Raw genomic sequence first — 19,754 nt, 5'->3', positions numbered from 1 at the left:
CTGACATGAAGCCAGATTGTCTGTTACGGGACCTCTCTCCTCTGCCTGTGTGCTGGGCCTAAATATATGCCACTGGACTGTTGCAGTGGTGGCTGACATGAAGCCTCATTCTCTGCTATGACATGCAAACTAATTCTCTGCTGACATGAAGCCAGATTGTCTGTTACGGGACCTCTCTCCTCTGCCTGTGTGCTGGGCCTAAATATATGCCAATGGACTGTTGCAGTGGTGGCTGACGTGAAGCCTCATTCTCTGCTATGACATGCAAACTAATTCTCTGCTGACATGAAGCCAGATTGTCTGTTACGGGACCTCTCTCCTCTGCCTGTGTGCTGGGCCTAAATATATGCCAATGGACTGTTGCAGTGGTGGCTGACGTGAAGCCTCATTCTCTGCTATGACATGCAGACTAATTCTCTGCTGACATGAAGCCAGATTGTCTGTTACGGGACCTCTCTCCTCTGCCTGTGTGCTGGGCCTAAATATATGCCAATGGACTGTTGCAGTGGTGGCTGACGTGAAGCCTCATTCTCTGCTATGACATGCAGACTAATTCTCTGCTGACATGAAGCCAGATTGTCTGTTACGGGACCTCTCTCCTCTGCCTGTGTGCTGGGCCTAAATATATGCCAATGGACTGTTGCAGTGGTGGCTGACGTGAAGCCTCATTCTCTGCTATGACATGCAGACTAATTCTCTGCTGACATGAAGCCAGATTGTCTGTTACGGGACCTCTCTCCTCTGCCTGTGTGCTGGGCCTAAATATATGCCAATGGACTGTTGCAGTGGTGGCTGACATGAAGCCTGATTCTCTGCTATGACATGAAGACTGATTCTCTGCTGACATGAAGCCAGATTTTCTGTTACGGGACCTCTCTCCTCTGCCTGTGTGCTGGGCCTAAATATATGCCAATGGACTGTTGCAGTGGTGGCTGACGTGAAGCCTCATTCTCTGCTATGACATGCAGACTAATTCTCTGCTGACATGAAGCCAGATTCTCTGTTACGGGACCTCTCTCCTCTGCCTGGGTTCCGGGGCCTAAATATCTGAGAATGGACTGTTCCAGTGGTGGGTGACGGGAAGCCAGATTCTCTGCTATGGGACCTCTCTCCAATTGATTTTGGTTAATTTTTATTTATTTAATTTTTATTTTAATTCTTTTCCCTATCCACATTTGTTTGCAGGGGATTTACCTACATGTTGCTGCCTTTTGCAGCCCTCTAGCCCTTTCCTGGGCTGTTTTACAGCCTTTTTAGTGCCGAAAAGTTCGGGTCCCTATTGACTTCAATGGGGTTCGGGTTCGGGACGAAGTTCGGATCGGGTTCGGATCCCGAACCCGAACATTTCCGGGAAGTTCGGCCGAACTTCTCGAACCCGAACATCCAGGTGTTCGCTCAACTCTACTTCTGAGTGGTTATCTGGCCTGTTTACTGGATTATTTGATCAGTATGATGCTACATGTATATTTTTAATGGCAGCTCCCTCTCTTGATTTCTCTGTATCATTCTTGGTGTTACTTTTTTAAATATGGTATTCTTATAAAGATGGTGTTGTTAATATGCAATTTTTGATCTAGTGCCTCCTTTTTTGTCTTGGTGATATACTTTACAATAAAAACACACAATCTGATCACTGTAAAAAGATTGTGTTGCTGTTGATGATGGTCGCTTTACATATAATGTACTTATTAATGCATGAAACATAACCAAAACTGTGAGCTAAGATTGTGTAAAGAAACATTGCTTCAGTCTCTGTTACTGCAATCTATGGGTCAAATATTAATAAGGGTCCTACCTGAAAGACTAAAGAATGACCTGAGCAGAGTGTTGTCTAGTCTAATAAACCTCTTGATAAATCACAAGTTTGCTCTTTACATTGACTGTCCACTCTGTTTATTCAGATCCCAGAAAAACAGTCAATCAACTTCTTTGGATAGAAACAAGTGAAGTTTATTATCACATCTTCAGGACAGTGACAGTCCAACAGATGACGAATTTCTCTTTCATCCATAATATAGGCCATCTCCGAGGTGGAAGCAATAAATCAATGTCTCCATTAAATCCAAGCGACATTGCTGGCATACCTGATTTCACCCTTGTACGGTCCCTGTGGATTATTTCAGTGTTCGAGCCAGCATCAGTAAAACTTTTATAAAATCTAGAAATTTGGAGAAGTTGAAACCATAAAGGACAAATAAATTAGTAAATTTTTTTTGCAACAGAAGTCAACTATGAATGTGAGCAGCAACATACAGGGTTTTGCTATTTACTGCAGGAACAATAGGTACTTTTCCATATTGCACACATAATGTGCCCGATATGTGGGAAGATGTTGTGTGTCCCCATTACAAAAAGAAATCATTAGTTTTACATTGTGTTCCTTATATACTGTAGAATCAACATATTCTGCAATAATAAGACTGTCATCATTCATCAGTCCTTTTGCTGAATGGGGTTAACAATGTAATTTCCCTCAATTTTATAGCATGTCATTTAACTGTCACTATGGTTTTTGGGATATAGAAGGAAACCAAAGTGCGTTGAGGTAAAAAAAAAAAAAAAAAAACACAAAAAGGGGAGACAAACAGACAAACCCCATGCATATGTTTTACTAGGGCATATAAACATGAAATATACATTAAACTGATGTTTGATTGGATGCCATACAGTGGTGTCCATACCCATAGAATCCCATTGTTAAAGGGGTTTTCAGAGAGTTTTTTTTTTTTTTTTTTTACTGATGACCTATTCTTTGGAAAGGTCAACAGTATCTGATCAGTGGAAATACAACACCCAGGATACCCGCCAATCAGCTGTTTGAGAAGGCAGTAGCTCTCGCAGTAGCATCGCGGCCTTCTCTCTGCTTACCAAGCACAGCTCACCAATGGCTGTGCTTGGTATCGAAGCTCAGCCCCATTCACTTCAATGTGGCTGAGCTGTGCCTAGGCCATGTGACATCGCATAACCTAGACTAAGCTGAGAGAAGGCCAAGGAGCTACTGTGAGCACTGGTATCATCTCATACTGAGACATATTTGGCATTGTCACATCCACAAACGACTGGCACTATAAAAATATCACATGAACTTTCCCATCAGGTGAACTCCATAAAAAATGGAAACTATGCTTTTTCCCACCTTGCCTGTCAAAAAACATAAGAACTACTTCTCTTTTGAGCCCTGACGTATCCCCAAACAGCAATTTACGACCACAAATGAAGTGTTTCTGTATTCAGAAGAAAATTGGTAAGAAATTGTGTGTTGATATTCTTCTATTTGGGACTAAAGCACCATATTCTTGTAAAAAAAAAAGTTTTTAAATTCTATGGGGTCAAATAGCTTACTACACCCATTAAAAATTCCTTGTGTGGTGCAGTAGTTACCAAAATGTGGTCACTGTAGGGGTACCTCAAGGTCTCTTCAAATGCAACATGCCACCCAGAGACCATTCCAGCAAAATCTGCCTTCCTAAAACCATATGGCGCTCCTTTTCTTCTGCGCCCTGCTGTGTGCCCATGCAGCAGTTTACGACAACTGCAGAATCAGGATAATACATATTGGAAGGGGGGGGTGCTGTTAAACCTCCATGTGTTACAATAAAAAAAAAGATTAAAATAGAAAATCTGCAAAAAAGTTATATTTTTTAATTTCACCTCCATATTGCACACAAGGGTTAACAACACTTCTAAAATTAGTTTTGAATAAAATTTAGGGGTGAAGCTTCTATAATGGGGTCATTTATGGGTGGTTTACATTATGTAAGCTCCTCAAAGTGACTTCAAATCTGAATTGGTCCTTAAAAAAGTTTATTTTGGAAATTTTCTTAAAATATATATTTTTTTAAAAATGCTTTAAATTCTAAGCCGTCTAACATCCTAAAAATTTAAATGACATTTACAAAATGATGCCATCATAAAGTAGACATGTGGGGAATGTTAATTGAAAACTACTTTATGAGGTATCACTATCTGTCTTAAAAGCAAGTAGATTAAAATTTAGAAAATAGTGAATTTTTCCAAGTTATCACCACATATAAGGACAAACATTAGATTCACTAAATTATGCTTCGTCAGGAAGGAGCTTAAATGGCCTGGTATGGAAGTGGTTAAATTAGAAAATATAGTACATCAGGTAACAACATTCATTAAACATGGTAATAATATGGGAGGGTAGTATCTGAGAAAATATCTAGCGCTTCATCTTAATCAGCAAGAATAGTTCCTATAAAAGGTTATATTTTGCCTATAGAGATATGCTGTAAAAGTGACTTATGATCTTGATGTCTGAAAAGTCTCATTATTTGGAAGTTGTAGACATCTCATTCTTTATTAGAATATGAAAAATAATGTTTTTGTAGACCAGAAGTCAGTCTCCCAAATATATGAGGGACTATAACTGCTTTCTGTGGAATGTAACATGTTTTCAGTTTTACTTCAAGTATGTTTAATAGCAGATACCGTAATAAATTTGAAAAATAATTGGATGTAGAATAGACCAAAGAGAGCAAAAATAAAAATATGTTCAGCTCTGTGAAATATACTTGGCAAGAACATTGCAGTACTACAGTATGCAGTGTAATTGTTTTTTTTGTTGTTGTTGTTTTTTATTGCTGTTTTAACTTTGTAATCCTTATGTTTTTCATAGGTGGCATATGCATATTTTTTTTAAGTTGGTAGACAAACGCGTAATTGCAAATCTTCATACTAAGGGTACAAAAATTTAAATTGCACACATTCTGCCAGTCAGTGTTCATATATGTCTTTTTCATTGAAACTGTGGTTTAATTAACTACAAAAATGATTATTTATATATATATATATATATATATATATATATATATGATTTCAGCAAGGAGTAGTTTTATGGGTGAATAAACACCACTTGGCTTTTATTTGGAGTGCTGTCCGGTTTTCCTATCTATTTCAACGGGGTGAGCAGCTACACCCTTGGACCTAGCACCCGCTAGTTTTTTTCTGTCCAGTGCCGCCACCGTGTTCTACTATATATATATATATATATATATATATACATATACTGTGTATATATGTGTGTGTGTGTATATATATATATATATATATATATATATTGCATAACATTATTTTATCCTTTTGTAGTGTCTTGAATTCCCCTTCACTCTTCTCTCAAAACCTTGAATTAAAAATAGTTGAGCTAGTTATCACCAACTTGTACTAAAGGATAAAACATATTTGTTTCTCTTACCTTCTGCAGCCTGCACATATTCTCATACACTGCAGGCTGCTCAGTTTGGTTCAGTGTGAGCTCCCTGATGGCTCGCTCTGTTGTCCCTGCCTGTGCTTTTCTGAACACCAGTGAAACTGAAATCCTTATTGCTTTAAGTATATTTTATTGCAAAGATGTCAGCTAATATTTGTGGTCAGGAGAGCAGGGTAAGGGGCTAAAGACCAAGCCATGTGATGGATTTCACACTGAATCAGACCAAACAAGCAGAAATGTATGAGAATGTATGAAAACTGCTGAAGACAAATGAGGCATATTTTTTTTTTTACAATAATCATTTGCAGATATGTTTTTATCCTATAATACAGTCAATACAGTAAAACTGCCTCAAAGGTATCCATAGCCTTTATCAAGATTTTTACCAGATAAAGCTATTGCTTTATGAATTACTTTTTCAGATATAATACAATCTTTAAATCAAACAGATTTCAGAATCCCTCTACTAACAATACTAACAATTGATTCTGTCATTTCATTGTATGTACACAGAAAGGAGAGATGTGTTAATTTAAGTTATGTTAAAGGTTTCCAGTTATTACATTATTTCATTTCCTACATTACATTAAAAGAATAAATATTAATATCATATTGAATTTCTCACAAAATAGTTTTTAAAATTATGGAAACCTAATTCAGTTTTTGTACCCTTTTACATACTAGAAACTGTTGATCACGTGCAAAATATCTTCTACTGGCCTGTACTGGCCCACAGGGGTAGAGGTGAATCACTTGGCGGGCCCCTAGTCTCCCACCTCTTGCACTAGTGGCACATTACACATTAGACTTACTGCACTATCTATATATAGGCAGTGTACAGCTCCTCTATGTTCATATAAAATTGGGTAAATTATTTAAGAAACTATCCAGTTTATTTTGTATTGACACAGTCAGGTCGTTGAGTTCACTTTTAGGTACAGAAGCCAGTATCTTCTTTTCCCAGGAACCCACCTTTTCAAAGTCGCTATGGGAACCCCCATAATCAATCATCTGCTGTCTGCTGCTGTGTAGGCAGGTAATGTTTGAATGTATCCATACAGGGGGCCCCTAAAATAAATTTTACTGGTGGGCCCTAGAGATTCCAGTCCAACACTCCTTCTACACTAATTCTTCTATGTACCATGCTACTCCCTCCCCATTTTATTTGTGCCAGGATCCTCCTTCCCTAGTTCACCATTGTGGTTGATCATTCTTTCCCAAACTCATTTGACACTCCATTCCTTTTCGAGAGCTCTACAATATATTTCATAAAGTTATCTCTATGCCAGTATGCATTCTTGAATTTATAATTCAGTAGTCCAATTATCAGCTTGCCATTACTTGGCATGGCAGCTGCAAGGTGAAATGTCCAATATTCTCTCCCATACGAGGTCTGCAGCAGTATGTATCCATACTGGTATTAGTAAAAATTTTAGATTAGCTGCTGCTGCCTGTGCCATTGGTTCCTCTAACCTATCTATGCTCCACTGAGGGGGTGGTGCATGACAGTAAGAAGAAAATCCATGGCTCAGACCCTCACGCTCTACATTTGGTGTAATCATTTTTCCTAGAATGTCCCTTTAAGGCTGGGTTCAGACCTGAGCGTACTGACCTGAGCGCTGTGCATGCGCAATTCTCCGGCGTCTAACATACGCGGCTCCGGTAGTATGCGAACGCCCATTGTCGCGCGTTCCCGGAAGTCTATGTACGGGAACGCGCGACAAGACGCCCCAAAGAAGCTCCTGTACTTCTTGAGGCGTCGGGCGTTTTACAGCGCGATCGTACACGCTGTAAAACGCTCAGGTGAGAACCATTCCCATAGGGAATCATTGGTTCTTGCCTGTTGAGCGTTTTACAGCGCGTAGGAACGCGCTGTAAAACGATCAGGTCTGAACCCAGCCTTAGTGTTAAGCGAATAGAAGTCCACAAAGCAATTTCCTCTTGCTTCGTGGTAGCGAATTGATTTTACCTAAAATAGTGTAAAAAACAAAAAAAACTCACCTGATCAATTTGCTCCCGACGGGCCAGCTGCTGCCATCTTGCTTATAGATCTTACACAAAATCCTGTGCGCCATGACGTATGAAGTCACCACCCCAGCCAGTGTGATGACTTCAAAACGGGCTGCGCGAGATTTCATACAAGATCTTCAAGCAAGATGGTGGCAGCCGGCCCGTCATGAGCAAATGTATCAGTTAAGTATTTTTTTATTTTTTATTTGAAACTCTGTTATTTATATCAGATGCCGCGATCATGTATGAACGCGGCACCTAAGGGGTACAATGACAGGGAGCGGCGCAAATGTCTTTGCACCCACTACTTACAAAGAAATATGCATTGTGACAAAGTATTTCATCAAGAAGCAAATCGAACACAGCCGAATCGAACTTTTGAATAATTCTCTCATCACTAGTCCCTTTAGTTATGGAGCAGATTGTGATAATGTATGTGCACAGATGCGGGAATACTATAGCCCTCCTCACCAGCATAATTACTGAACTTTTGTAATGCTCATTTTAGCATTGCAAAGGTTTATCGTCAATAGATATATTATTATGTAGTATAGGATATGAATAGATTATGAATATTCCCGTTTAGTATGTAAATCTATTATGTAATATAGCAGTCATTGTCATTTGTCTGACTAGAGAGATGAACTTGGACTCACAAGATACATTCGCTGGAATAAATTATATTTTCGTATGCAAAAAGTAACATATGCAGAACTTAAATGAAACAAGACTTTGATTTGAATATTAGCAATTACATGAACTGCTGTTTTTCTCTAACCACTCGTCATGGGGAATCATATTCAGGTGAGCCCCTCAGTGCCTACAAAGCAGGCCCTGATATGTTAGGAAATTGCAGAAATAAATCATGAAACAAAACCAGCAGAAAAGACAAGGAAGAGCAGCAGTGAGAGATATAGCTCCTGACTTTCATCTTTCACTTAAGTTTTCTTGTGCTGGGAAGCATGTGTTTAATCACTGTACTTGGCTAAACTTATCTTCCCTCCACTACTCTGTAGGTTAATTCTTGCTGTCCTCAAGGACTATCAGGTAAATAGTCCCACGTGAGCCTGGTCAAGTGTACAGCTAATGATGTGAATTATGGCCTCTATATTTTGATTATATCTTGATCTTAAGTCTATCACTTTTTTTTTCAGCTTCAGTCCAGGGTCCATGGGAGAGGGCTATCTCACCAAATAAAGTGCCATACTACATAAAGTAAGTCCCACATTCCCTTTGTAATAAATGTAAGATATGTTGTAAAGTGCAATATTAGAATTTTTTTGACTGTTTCTGCATGCTGTTTCTTTAGGTTCCTCCTTGAAACGTTAGTGCTTGTGACACATGCTAAGCTGTAGCTAACACTTTTGATAATGCTTTCCGATGACCTAAAAAGACTCTGTAGTCTGAGAGTATACTGCATTAGTATAGCCTTTCTTACGAGGCTGTAAATCATGTGATATTTGCTTGGTGACCTATATAAAATGAGTTAGTAACCTTGTTCTCCCTTGGGCAGATGTCTTCATTAAGTGCGGTCATCACAGTTAACGCAGCCCTGGCCTCAGAGTGCTGGTCTAAAGATTTTATTTTCCTTGTACAAAATGATGCACCCTAATTGCTATTGCCGTTCTCCGGAGGTCATGTTATTTAAAACTTGATGATAAAACAACTCAAGCTGCCATTGGCCTTCATGTTTCACGCACCAAAACTGATTAGATCGGAGCCACAATGACTCCTTAGTCGGCAGTATAAAATGTGAATTACCTTTCCGGATCACACATGTGTAAGTAAACCACCATCTGACAGAAAGGAAAACCTTTCATATAAACTGGTTTTAGTGGGATGTTAAAAATTACAAGGCAATACATCCCCGTTGCTCCATTATCAACCTAACATTATACCCGCTAGGAAAACATGATTGGACGGTAGTTTATTTAACCCTAGTACAGCAAGGGCTTTTTTTAAAAAAAAGATTAGTCATATATTTAGCCCAAGATATATGTCTCAATTATGCTGAAAGCTAAAAGATCTAGCCCTTCTTATGAACCCTTAGACTACATTAATTAACCCCTAATAGATAAGGTCCTATATGTACTATGTTATGCGCCCACATTTGTATGGAACGGGCCTCTGCAGTGAGCCTGCTCGATACGCGGCAGGTGCCAGCTGTATCATACTGCTGGCACCCAGCCTCAATGACAGGGAGCAGCGATCATGTCTCTCCCATCATTTAACCCCTCAGGTGCCGTGATCAACGCTGATCGCAGCACCTGCGAGTTAAGGAAGAAGGATGCGGCTCCCTCTGCCTTACGATCAGAGCCCTTGACGCATAGCTCAGAATGAATAGTGTAAAAATTGTATTCACCCTAATAGATCTATATTAGGGAGAATAGGAGAAGGGTTTAAAAAAAACATGTACTAGCCCCCTAAGGGGGATAACAGTTATAAAAAAAATATTAAAAGTTTAAATCACCACCCTTTCCCTATTTTACATGTAAAATATATAAACAATAAAAAATTAACGTATTAGGCATCACTACTTGTCTGAAAATATCTGAACTAAAAATTTTCTGTGCAGTAAAAAAAAAAAAACACGCGATTCTCTCTTTTTTTGTCATGTCTCCCCCTCAAAAAAAGAATAACAGGGATCAAAAAGTTGTCAATGCCAAAAATGGTACCAATAAAAACTAAGGTTCGTTACGCAAAAAACAAGCCCTCATACAGCTATGTAGACTGAAATATAAAAAAATTATGGAGCTGCAAAGAAAATTTAGATATTTTTCAATGATTTTTTATTTATTTTTTTAAAGAAATTAAACAAAATCAAAACCACACGAGTTTGATATCGCCACAATCGCATCGAGCCACATTATAAGGATGTCAGCAAATTTTTTAGGGTACAGTGAACACCGTGATGTCAAAACCCAAAAAATATTGGTGGTAATCTTTTTTTTTTCTTCAATTTTACCCCACAAATAATTTTTCCCCATTTTCCAATACAAGAAAATAAGGCTTCGTTCACACCAGCGTTCATCCTTTCCATTCTCCTGCTCCGTTATAGGACGGATTGGGCACATAACTGAGCCGAGCGGAGCCTACGGACCCCATAGACTATAATGGGGTCCGTTAGGTTTACGCTCAGAAGATGATTTTGGAGCAGAGACAGAAGTCTTGCATGCAGTACATAAAGTTGTAAACATAATAATTTATTAAATTAGACTGTAGTTTTAGATGCTGCCCTTTCTACCCCAGGCCAGTTTTCACCTTTCTGCCCAGCCCATTTTTTGCAAATCTGACGTGTCACTTTATGTGGTAATAACTTTGGAACACTTTTACTTATCCAGGCAATTCTGAGACAGTTTTCTCGTGACACATTGTACTTTACGACAGTGCTAAATTTGAGTCAATATATTTTTCCTTTATTTATAAAAAAATCCCAAAATTTGGAAAATTCATAATTTCTATACTTTTAAGACAGATAGTAATGCCTCATAAAAATTGTTATCAGTCATCATTCCCCATATGTCTGCTTTATGTTGGCATCATTTTGTAAATGTCATTTTATTTTTTTAGGACGTTAGAAAGCTTAAAAGTTTAGAAGCCATTTTTAAAATTTTCAACAAAATTTCCAAAACAATTTTTTTAAGCGCCAATTCAGTTAAAAAGTGATTTTGAGAGGCTTACATAATGGAAACCACCCATAATTTACCCCATTTTAGATGTTAATACATTTTTCATGTTAATCAATTTTCCATATTAATCAATTTTTTCTTGCAACACAGCAAGGGTCAACAGCAAACTAAACCTCAATATGCATTACTCTGATTCTGCAGTTTACAGAAATACCCCATATGTGGTGGTAAACTGCTCTATGGGCATGTGGCAGTGGTCAGAAGGAAAGGAGCGCCATATGGATTTTGGAGGTAGATTTTGCTAGAATGGTTTTTGGGCACCAGTTTGTATTTGAAGAGACTATGTCATACCCCTACAGTGGAAACCCTAAAAAAGTGACCCCATTTTGGAAACTACACCCTTTAAAGAATATATTAAAGAGGGTACTGAGCACTTTGACCCCCTAAGCTTTTGCGGAATTTGAAAACACTTGGATGTGAAAATGAAAAATTTAATTTCTTCCAATAAACGTTGTTTTAGCCCCAATTTTGTTTTTATTTTAACAAGGGGTAAAAGGAGAAAAAGCACCCCATAATTTGTTACCCATTTGTTCTCCTGAATACAGTAACACCTCATATGTGGTGGTAAACTGCTGTGGGGGCACATGGCAGGTCTCAGAACGAAAGGAGCGCAATATGGCTTTTGCAGCGTAGATTTTGATGGATTGGTTTATGGGCACCATTGGTTTTTATTTATTGAGTGTTTGTAATTTTTTGCGGGATGAGGTGAATATTTAATTGGTACAATTTCAGGGTACATAAGACTACTTGATTGCTTGGTACTACACTTTTTTTGAGGCAAGGTGAAAAAAGGCTGTTTTGGCGTAGTTTAAAATTTTTCTTTTTTATAGTATTCACCTGAGGGGGAATATAATGTGATATGTTTATAGAGCAGGTTGTTACGGATGCGGCGATACCCAATATGTCTATTTTTATTTTTGTTAAGTCTTACACAGTAAATGCATCTTTGATCAGAATGAAATCTTGTTTTTGGGTTGCCATTTTCTGACTGCCCTATTTTATTTCTTTTTATAGTGATTATCTCAGGTAGGGTCTCATTTTTTGCGGGATGAGGTGATAGCAGCAATACCTAATATGTTCATAATATGTACAATTTTTATATTACTTAATTATGGGAAAAGAACACCTTTTTTTTTTTTTTATTGTCCAAAACTTTATTTTAACTTTTTTTTATCTTTTTTTTCCGCCACAACTTTTGGGGGTCTGATCCCCTGTACAATGCATTACAATACTTCTGTAATACACTTACAGCCTTCCTGTCTGTGAGATCCAGCGTTGTGACCCGATGGGGAGCTGGAGGGAGCTCCACACACCCACACATGCTGCGATCAGCGCTGACCACAGCAGAGTTAATGCGCCAGCATCTGTGTTTTCACTGATGCTGGCACATACAGCAAGGGTCCTGCTAACGGGAACAGCCGGTCCCCTGCAGCTGATCGAGCGGGTGCAGCTCCTGCACCCGCCTGATTAGCGCGCCATAGTACTACGGCACTGGTCGGGAAGTCACTTCCCGCAGCGCCATGCTATTACGGCAATGGTAGGAAAGGTGATAATAAGCCCCTGCTCTGGCGCTACTTTGCTGAAGTTATGTGGAGGAGCTGGCCTCCACATAATTTCAGCATATCCACCACTGATTCTAAAGTTAAGACAGCTTCCTTGCTTTCTTCCTTGCACATGACCGTATGTATTTTGCAGTCCACAAAAAATACAGATGACGTCAGTGTGCATTCTGTAAGAAAAGCGGAACAGACATGGAAGGAAAATATGTTTGTGTGCATGAGGCCTTACATTTAGACCATTTTCTATGTCTAAACCAAGAGCAGCAAATGATGAATAAGGTGATTCGGACACTTTTTTAGACCTGGCATAAGGGGAGAAGAAGTTGCAAATTCTGCAACATGGCGTGCGACAGACTCTGCGACAAATGTACGCCACAAAAGTGGCATGTATCTGTTCATAAATGACCTCCATTATTCTTTCTACCAGACTAATAGGTTGTACTAATTTGCTTCCGTTTTTAAACCCATTAATTGGAGCACTTTTCTATGCTTTTGCCCATCCAGCAGTGCAATTGAACTCACTTTCTATCCCTTACATTAGTTACTAAGTAAATGCGAAATGCAGACACAGACCTGCAATAAGCAAGACACCTGCAGATAATGTGTACCAGCTCTGCTATGATAATAAATCTGTGCTGTTTGTACTGGATGTATAATTATTACAATGAGTAGTCTTTGCCTCGAGGAAGGAGTATCTGATTTTGTATATTACTAATGGCCTGTTGAACGAAGTGACATATTGAACTGTGGTAATAATGCTCCTGTGCATAGGAGCCAAGCATCTCAGCTATAAAATACTGTCTGTTCTCAGTCGTACTACTTCTTATATCTCTGTGCAGTAAGGTAAAGTGCATAGTTACTGTTTTGGACATTTATGGAGGATTTTCAAGTAAAATGAATTATACCTCAGTATACTAAAAAAAGGAAAGTCAATTAATTAAGGATTCAGTAACTGTGCCTAATGAATTCTGCATGTGGACACCCTACTGGTATCATCTGTTTCTGTAGTACGGATACAAATCAGAGTTATTACATTTGTCACTGGACTGCAGTATACTAAGTGTTTTCTTCAATTGTTTAAAACTCTACTTCCCACAGAGAAGTCACATCTCAGGCAACAATTTATGCTATTGTAATTGCATGGATTTAATCTTTACTAGGAGGAGATTTCTAGGCATACTTTTTTGGAAAGAGAAGATCTTTTAATTATAGTATTTTAGTTATAAAGTATATATATATTTAGTTTATGCTATGGGGATAACTGTATGGAATGTACAAGTTGTGATAACACCTGGGCCTTTGACCTAAAGTTTTATCTGTCCTATATGAGGAGGCCAGTATTATAAATGACTCATGTTGAGGATGATGTTACAGACTTCGGGTTAGGTTCTTGGAGCTTCAAGTTACTACATCATAATACAAAGGCAGAGCCTATTTTGCTCCAAAAGCTCAACTTTTATTTGTATTAAAACCATCAAGCAATGCAGTCAATACACTGAATATCTAAGTTCCTGACATGAATGTAGTAGGTGGCATCAGAATAGACTCTATCATGTACCATTACTTCCTGCGTGTTGAGGGGTTTAGTAGTCTTAGGTTCTTCGTTTGCCTTCTTTTTATTATTACACATGCAAATCAGTTGGCAGCAAAAAAAACTATAATTATATTCAGTTACACAGTGTCATTACTACTATGCACTATAGCTTTTGTTCTTAATAGGAAAATGCTTGGCCTGATCATAAGATCCATCAGAATTCCAACAAGGTTTCTTTCACTTTAACGTCAAGAACAGAACTACATGCTGCACTATTCTTGCTTGAAGTGGAAGCTCCAAACAGAAGTCTGAATGGCAATGTGAACATAAGGTGTGATTTATCAAGCCCCCTGCACCAGATAAGGGACTTCAAAAAGTTGATCATTTTTGTGCAACCACATCTGTTGGTTTACACCCTGCTTGCTACTATTCTAAAAAGGGGATGAGGTATGGCCGGAGGGTGTGGGGAGGGACAAGGCCTACATGGTCTAACAGATTTAACATTACTTAAAAGGGTTTGTCTGAGATTTTGATACTGATGGCCTATCTTCAGGATAGTTCATCAATATCTGGTCAGTGGGGATCCATCTCCAAGGACCACAGCCGATCTGCTGTTTAAAGAGGTTGCGGTGCTCCGGGAAGCACTGCAGCCTTTACCTATGTATGTAATTGACATCACCTTTATAATTCAAATGGCCTTGGCACAGTCCAGTCCCATTCAAGCTACAATACCAAGCATAGCTGCTATAAAATGTAGGGCTCTGTGTTTGATAACCAGAGTGGTGTGGCCTCTTCAAACAGCTAAGAGTCTGACCCCCATCAATCTGACATTTCTGACTAATCCTGGTGATAGGTCATCATCATTAGAATCTTGGACAATCCCTTTAAGTAATGCTAAATCTGTCTGGCATCACATGTCTATGATGGGAAGGAGCAGAAGCCACAGATCAAGCAGGGGACCCGGGAAGTGTCAGAACAGAAGAAGCCAGGTATTATTACTTCTTTTAGTAATTTAAAACATTCTCACAAGTTTTTAGAATATTTTAAATGGCTGGATAATCACTTTAACCTTGTCACTTATTCCTTTCAATGCTTTGTAATGAAGTAAATACGGTGATTTATTCCTTTAGAAAATCTGCCCGTACTAGAAGCAGAACCTGCTCCAACTAGTTGACCGTAATTTGTGATAAATTGTGTTGAGTTGCGAACTTTATTCATGTCTTGCAGATTTCTATGGAGTTTATCCAAAATGAGACATCCCTCTTTTCTAATCAAACAGTTGTTAATTAAATTGTATTCTCTCGTGTACTTTTTAATAATGCCATTACAGTATCTGGAAACAATGGAGTTGCAATTGACAGTTCTTATACTCTAGAGCCATTAATGAGTATGGCTTAATGAAATTGCATCCCAGCTTGTCAATGTTTGGAAAGATGCACAAACATTTGTGGTTATTTATCTTTATTAAAGTGAATGTTTCATCATGACAGCTATGATATTATATTGAAAACTGCTAGCATTGCAGGACGCTACCTAACACCCACTGGCCCCATTCACTATAATACGGACAGGTGGAGACCCTGCAGACATGTCGAGAATCAGCAGGATGAAAACCACTGCACACAGCAGTTTTCATCTAGACTATTCTCTGCATATTCACGAGTTGCAACCAGATCTCTGCTGGTCCCCATTATAGTGAATGGGGCCGGATGGTAATGCAATAGTTTCCGGCAATGCTGGAATGCAGAACGGTAGTGAGAGAGTGAGGCCAAAAATCCTGGTGCTTGAGATCAAAGAAACAAATTTGCTTCCCGATCATAAATACATACATTTATTACATGTAATATTTCTAGGAATTGATTATTAACCCCTTAAGGACCCATGACATACATGTACATCATATATGGCCGGGACTTAAGGACTAGTGAAGTACATATACGTCCTGCTGATAGGGCGGGTGCAGGAGCTGCGTCCACATGATCAGAGGCAGGGGTCCGGCAGTCACTGATAGCCGGACCCCAGCTGTATGTGCCTGCATCGGTGAAAACATTGATGCTGACGCATTAACCCTCGCACTGCCGTGGTCAGCGCTGATCACGTCACGTGCAGTATCGCGCCGGTTGCTGGGTGGCCATCGGGTCCCCGAGCTGCTGTGACGGGGACCCGATGGCAGGGAAGGCAGCCCAATGCCTTCCTTAGGCATCATCATGGTTGCCTTCCGTGACAGCCTGTGAGATCCAGCCCCCTAGATCTCACAGGCAAGCAGGCTGAAGTGTATTACAGTGTGTAATACATTTACAGCCAATGCATTACAATACAGACTTATTGTAATGCATTGTACAGGGGATCAGACCCCCAAAAGTTGAATTCCCAGAGTGGGACAAAAAAAATTTGTGAAAAAAAGTAACAAAAATAAAGTTTTACAAAAAATTAAAAGATTCAAGTAAAACATTTAATAAAGTAATATAAAGACATATTAGGTATCGCTGGTCCGTAACAACCTGCTCTATAAAAATATCACATGACCTGACCCCTCAGGTGAACTCCATAAAAAAAACACTGTGTCAAAAATGCTGTTATTGTGTAAAACTTTAATAAATAAAAAAAAGTATACAAAGTATAGCTATGTTCATAAGAACCTTCTGTATAAAAATATCACATGACCTAACCCCTCAGGTGAACACCGCAAAATTTTTTAAAAAAGTGGGTCAAAAAAGCCATTTTTTGTCACCTTACATCACAAAAAGTGTAATGCCAAGCGATTAAAAAGTCATATACACCCCAAAATAGTACCAACAAAACCATCATCTCATACCAAAGAAAATAAGCCCCTACTTAAGACCCCAGAAAAAAAATTAATAAATAGGGCTTTCAGTTTATGGAAACACAAAAAAAAATATTATTTTCAAAAATGCTTTATTATGTAAAACTGAAACAAACAACCAAAAAAGTTGTCATATTTGGTATTGTCGTGTCCGTAACAACCTTCTCTATAAAGACACCACATGATCTAACCTGTCAGATGAACATTGTAAATAACAAAAAATAAAAACGGTGCCAAAACAGCTATTGTTTGTTACCTTGCCTCACAAACAGTGTAATATAGAGCAACCAAAAATCATATGTACCCTACAATAGTACCAACAAAACTGCCAACTTATCCCGTAGTTTCCAAAATAGGGAAATTTTTGGGGAGTTTCTACTCTAGGGGTGCATCAGGGGGTCTTCAAATGTGACATGGCAACTTAAAATTATTCCAGTGAAATCTGCCCTCCAAAAACCACATGGCGTTCCTTTCCTTCTGCGCCCTGCCGTGTGTCTGTACAGCAGTTTACGACCACATATGGGGTGTTTCTGTAAACTACAGAATCAGGGCAATAAATATTGAGTTTTATTTGGCTGTTAGCCCTTGCTTTGTTACTGGAAATAAAATGGATTAAAATGGAAAATCTGCCAAAAAAGTGAAATTCTGAAATTTCATCTACATTTTCCTTAATTTTTGTGGAACACCTAAAGGGATACCAAAGTTTGTAATATCAGTTTTGAATACCTTAAAGGGTGTATTTTCCAAAATGGGGTCCCTTTTTTGGAGTTTCTACTCTAGGGGTGCATCAGGGGGTCTTCAAATGTGACATGGCAACTTCCAGAAACCATATGGCATTCCTTTCCTTCTGCGCCCTGCTGTGTGCCCGTACATCAGTTTACGACTACATATGGGGTGTTTCTGTAAACTTCAGAATCAGGGTAATAAATATTACATTTTGTTTGGCTGTTATCCCTTGCTTTGTTACTAGAAAAAATTGATTCAAATGGAAAACCTGCCAAAAAAGTGACATTTTGAAATGTATCTACATTTTCCTCTAATTCTTGTTGAACACCTAAAGGGTTAATAAAGTTTATAAAATCAGTTTTAAATACCTTGAGGGGTGTAGTTTCTAAAATGGGGCCATTTATGGGTGGTTTCTATTATGTCAGCCTTAATAAAGTAACTTCAGACCTGAACTGGTTTTGGAATTTTTTTTGCTTCTAATCTTTTTATCCTTCTAACGTCCCAAAAAAAAAAAATGTGATTTACAAAATGATCCAAACATGAAGTAGACATATGGGAAATGTAAAGTAATTACTATTTTAGGAGGTATCACTATCTGTTTTATAAGCAGAGAAATAAAATTTTAGAAAATTGCTAATTTTTCCCAATTTTTGGTAAATTTAGTATTTTACTATAAATAAAAAAGAAATATTTTGACTCAAATTTACCACTGTACAATAGTGGTACAATATGTGACAAGAAAACAATCTCAGAATGACTCAGATAAGTAAAAACGTTTTAAAGTTATCACCACATAAAGTGACATATGTCAGATTTGCATGGTCCTGAAGGGGTAAATGGCAGGGTCCTGAAGGGATTAAAGTATTATATTTTTCCTTTTTACTTTTATAGATAACCCCTTGTGCCTGCACTATTGTGGGGCCACCGTGGGCTAGCTCAAATACTTATTCATCACTCCTTTACATTACGATTTTAATGTTTTACTTGTTAAATGATTGTGATATTTATGATTTTTTTTTTGTGTAGGATATGCTTATTATATTCAAAATATTAATGAATATAATGAGTAAACCAAACTAGGTCCAGCTATGTGGACTAACCCTAAAATACTTTTTTTAAATATGATGGAAATTTACATTAAGGTGCCAACCTATCTTAGATGCAGACCAGACAACTACTATGGGGCCAGAAGGGAGAGTAGTGCTGTGCTGAACTGATTTTCCTGTTTTCAACATAGATTCACTGCATTTTCCTTATCCCCCACTAGAGCATAGATATTCTACAGCTTCCATTGATTTCAGTACTAACTGTATAAATTCCTATGCACTGAGCTCCACCTAGTGGTGGCTACTGGCAGTCAGTTACATAATATACTGTGTGAAGTGAAGCAAGAGATCTATCTATGTATAATACCAGTTGTCTGGGGTAAATACACTAAGAAATATAGTATTCAGAATAAGCGCCATATTTATGAACCACCAGTTCCATTTTTTCCAACAGAGAAGTGTAATAAGTTGGGCGAGGCAGGGAGGCTTTTTTTTATAAAATTTTCTTTATTAGATATTTCTTCTTCTTTAAAAAAACAAAGTGTAAATTTGTCATAAATCTGGTCTTTCTTTACATTCCACATTGATTGAGAGTGCTTGAGCAGTACTATGTTTTGCTGCACGCATACTGGAACATTGGGTGAGGTGAGCTGAAAGTACTAGGTTTTGCCACATAAATATGAAGATATTCTCCAGTACAATCTGCCTTACTACAGCAATCTAAGATTAACTGTTGGATCTTTGACATATACATGTGATTGGTCATTAGAAACACTCTTATGTGTTATGGATCTGGCCAGCTAGGTCACGCAAGTGTCTGGGAAGGAGTAGCATGCACCCTTTTATAGTTTGGTTTGATCAGCTTTATCTCTTCCAGCGTGATGGGCGCTGTTAAGGATTTTGGAGAGTGTCCATTAAGATAGGTCGATAGTAGCCATCTGCAATCATATTTCAAGTGCATTTACGGACATGTCTGCTAATGATCTGATTGATTTTAGGTAAGTTATTACCAAGCATAGAGGTCAGTATGGAAGCAAATACACTCTCATATTGAGACAATCACTGTAATTCTTGTAGCACGTATAGCCAAGCCTGTACTTAGAATTAGTGTTCTTTTCTCCGTCGCCCTAATT

At 38.3% G+C, this 19,754-nt stretch overlaps 1 protein-coding gene across 7 annotated transcripts in view; it reads left to right on the top strand.

Moving 5' to 3' along the window:
• The window catches only part of DMD (dystrophin), a 3,186,583-nt gene that overhangs the window by 2,879,830 nt on the left and 286,999 nt on the right, over positions 1–19,754 (top strand). For all 7 annotated transcript variants that reach the window (XM_044284724.1, XM_044284721.1, XM_044284723.1 and 4 more), the window contains one exon: positions 8,398–8,458. In XM_044284724.1, coding sequence (XP_044140659.1) covers positions 8,398–8,458 — 61 coding nt within the window. The remainder of the gene's footprint in view (positions 1–8,397; positions 8,459–19,754) is intronic.

Source organism: Bufo gargarizans, chromosome 3 (genome assembly GCF_014858855.1).
Source record: "Bufo gargarizans isolate SCDJY-AF-19 chromosome 3, ASM1485885v1, whole genome shotgun sequence".
Classification (NCBI taxonomy): Eukaryota; Metazoa; Chordata; class Amphibia; order Anura; family Bufonidae; genus Bufo; species Bufo gargarizans.
Note: the sequence above shows the minus strand (reverse complement) of the source record. Positions and strands in the feature narration are given on the sequence as shown.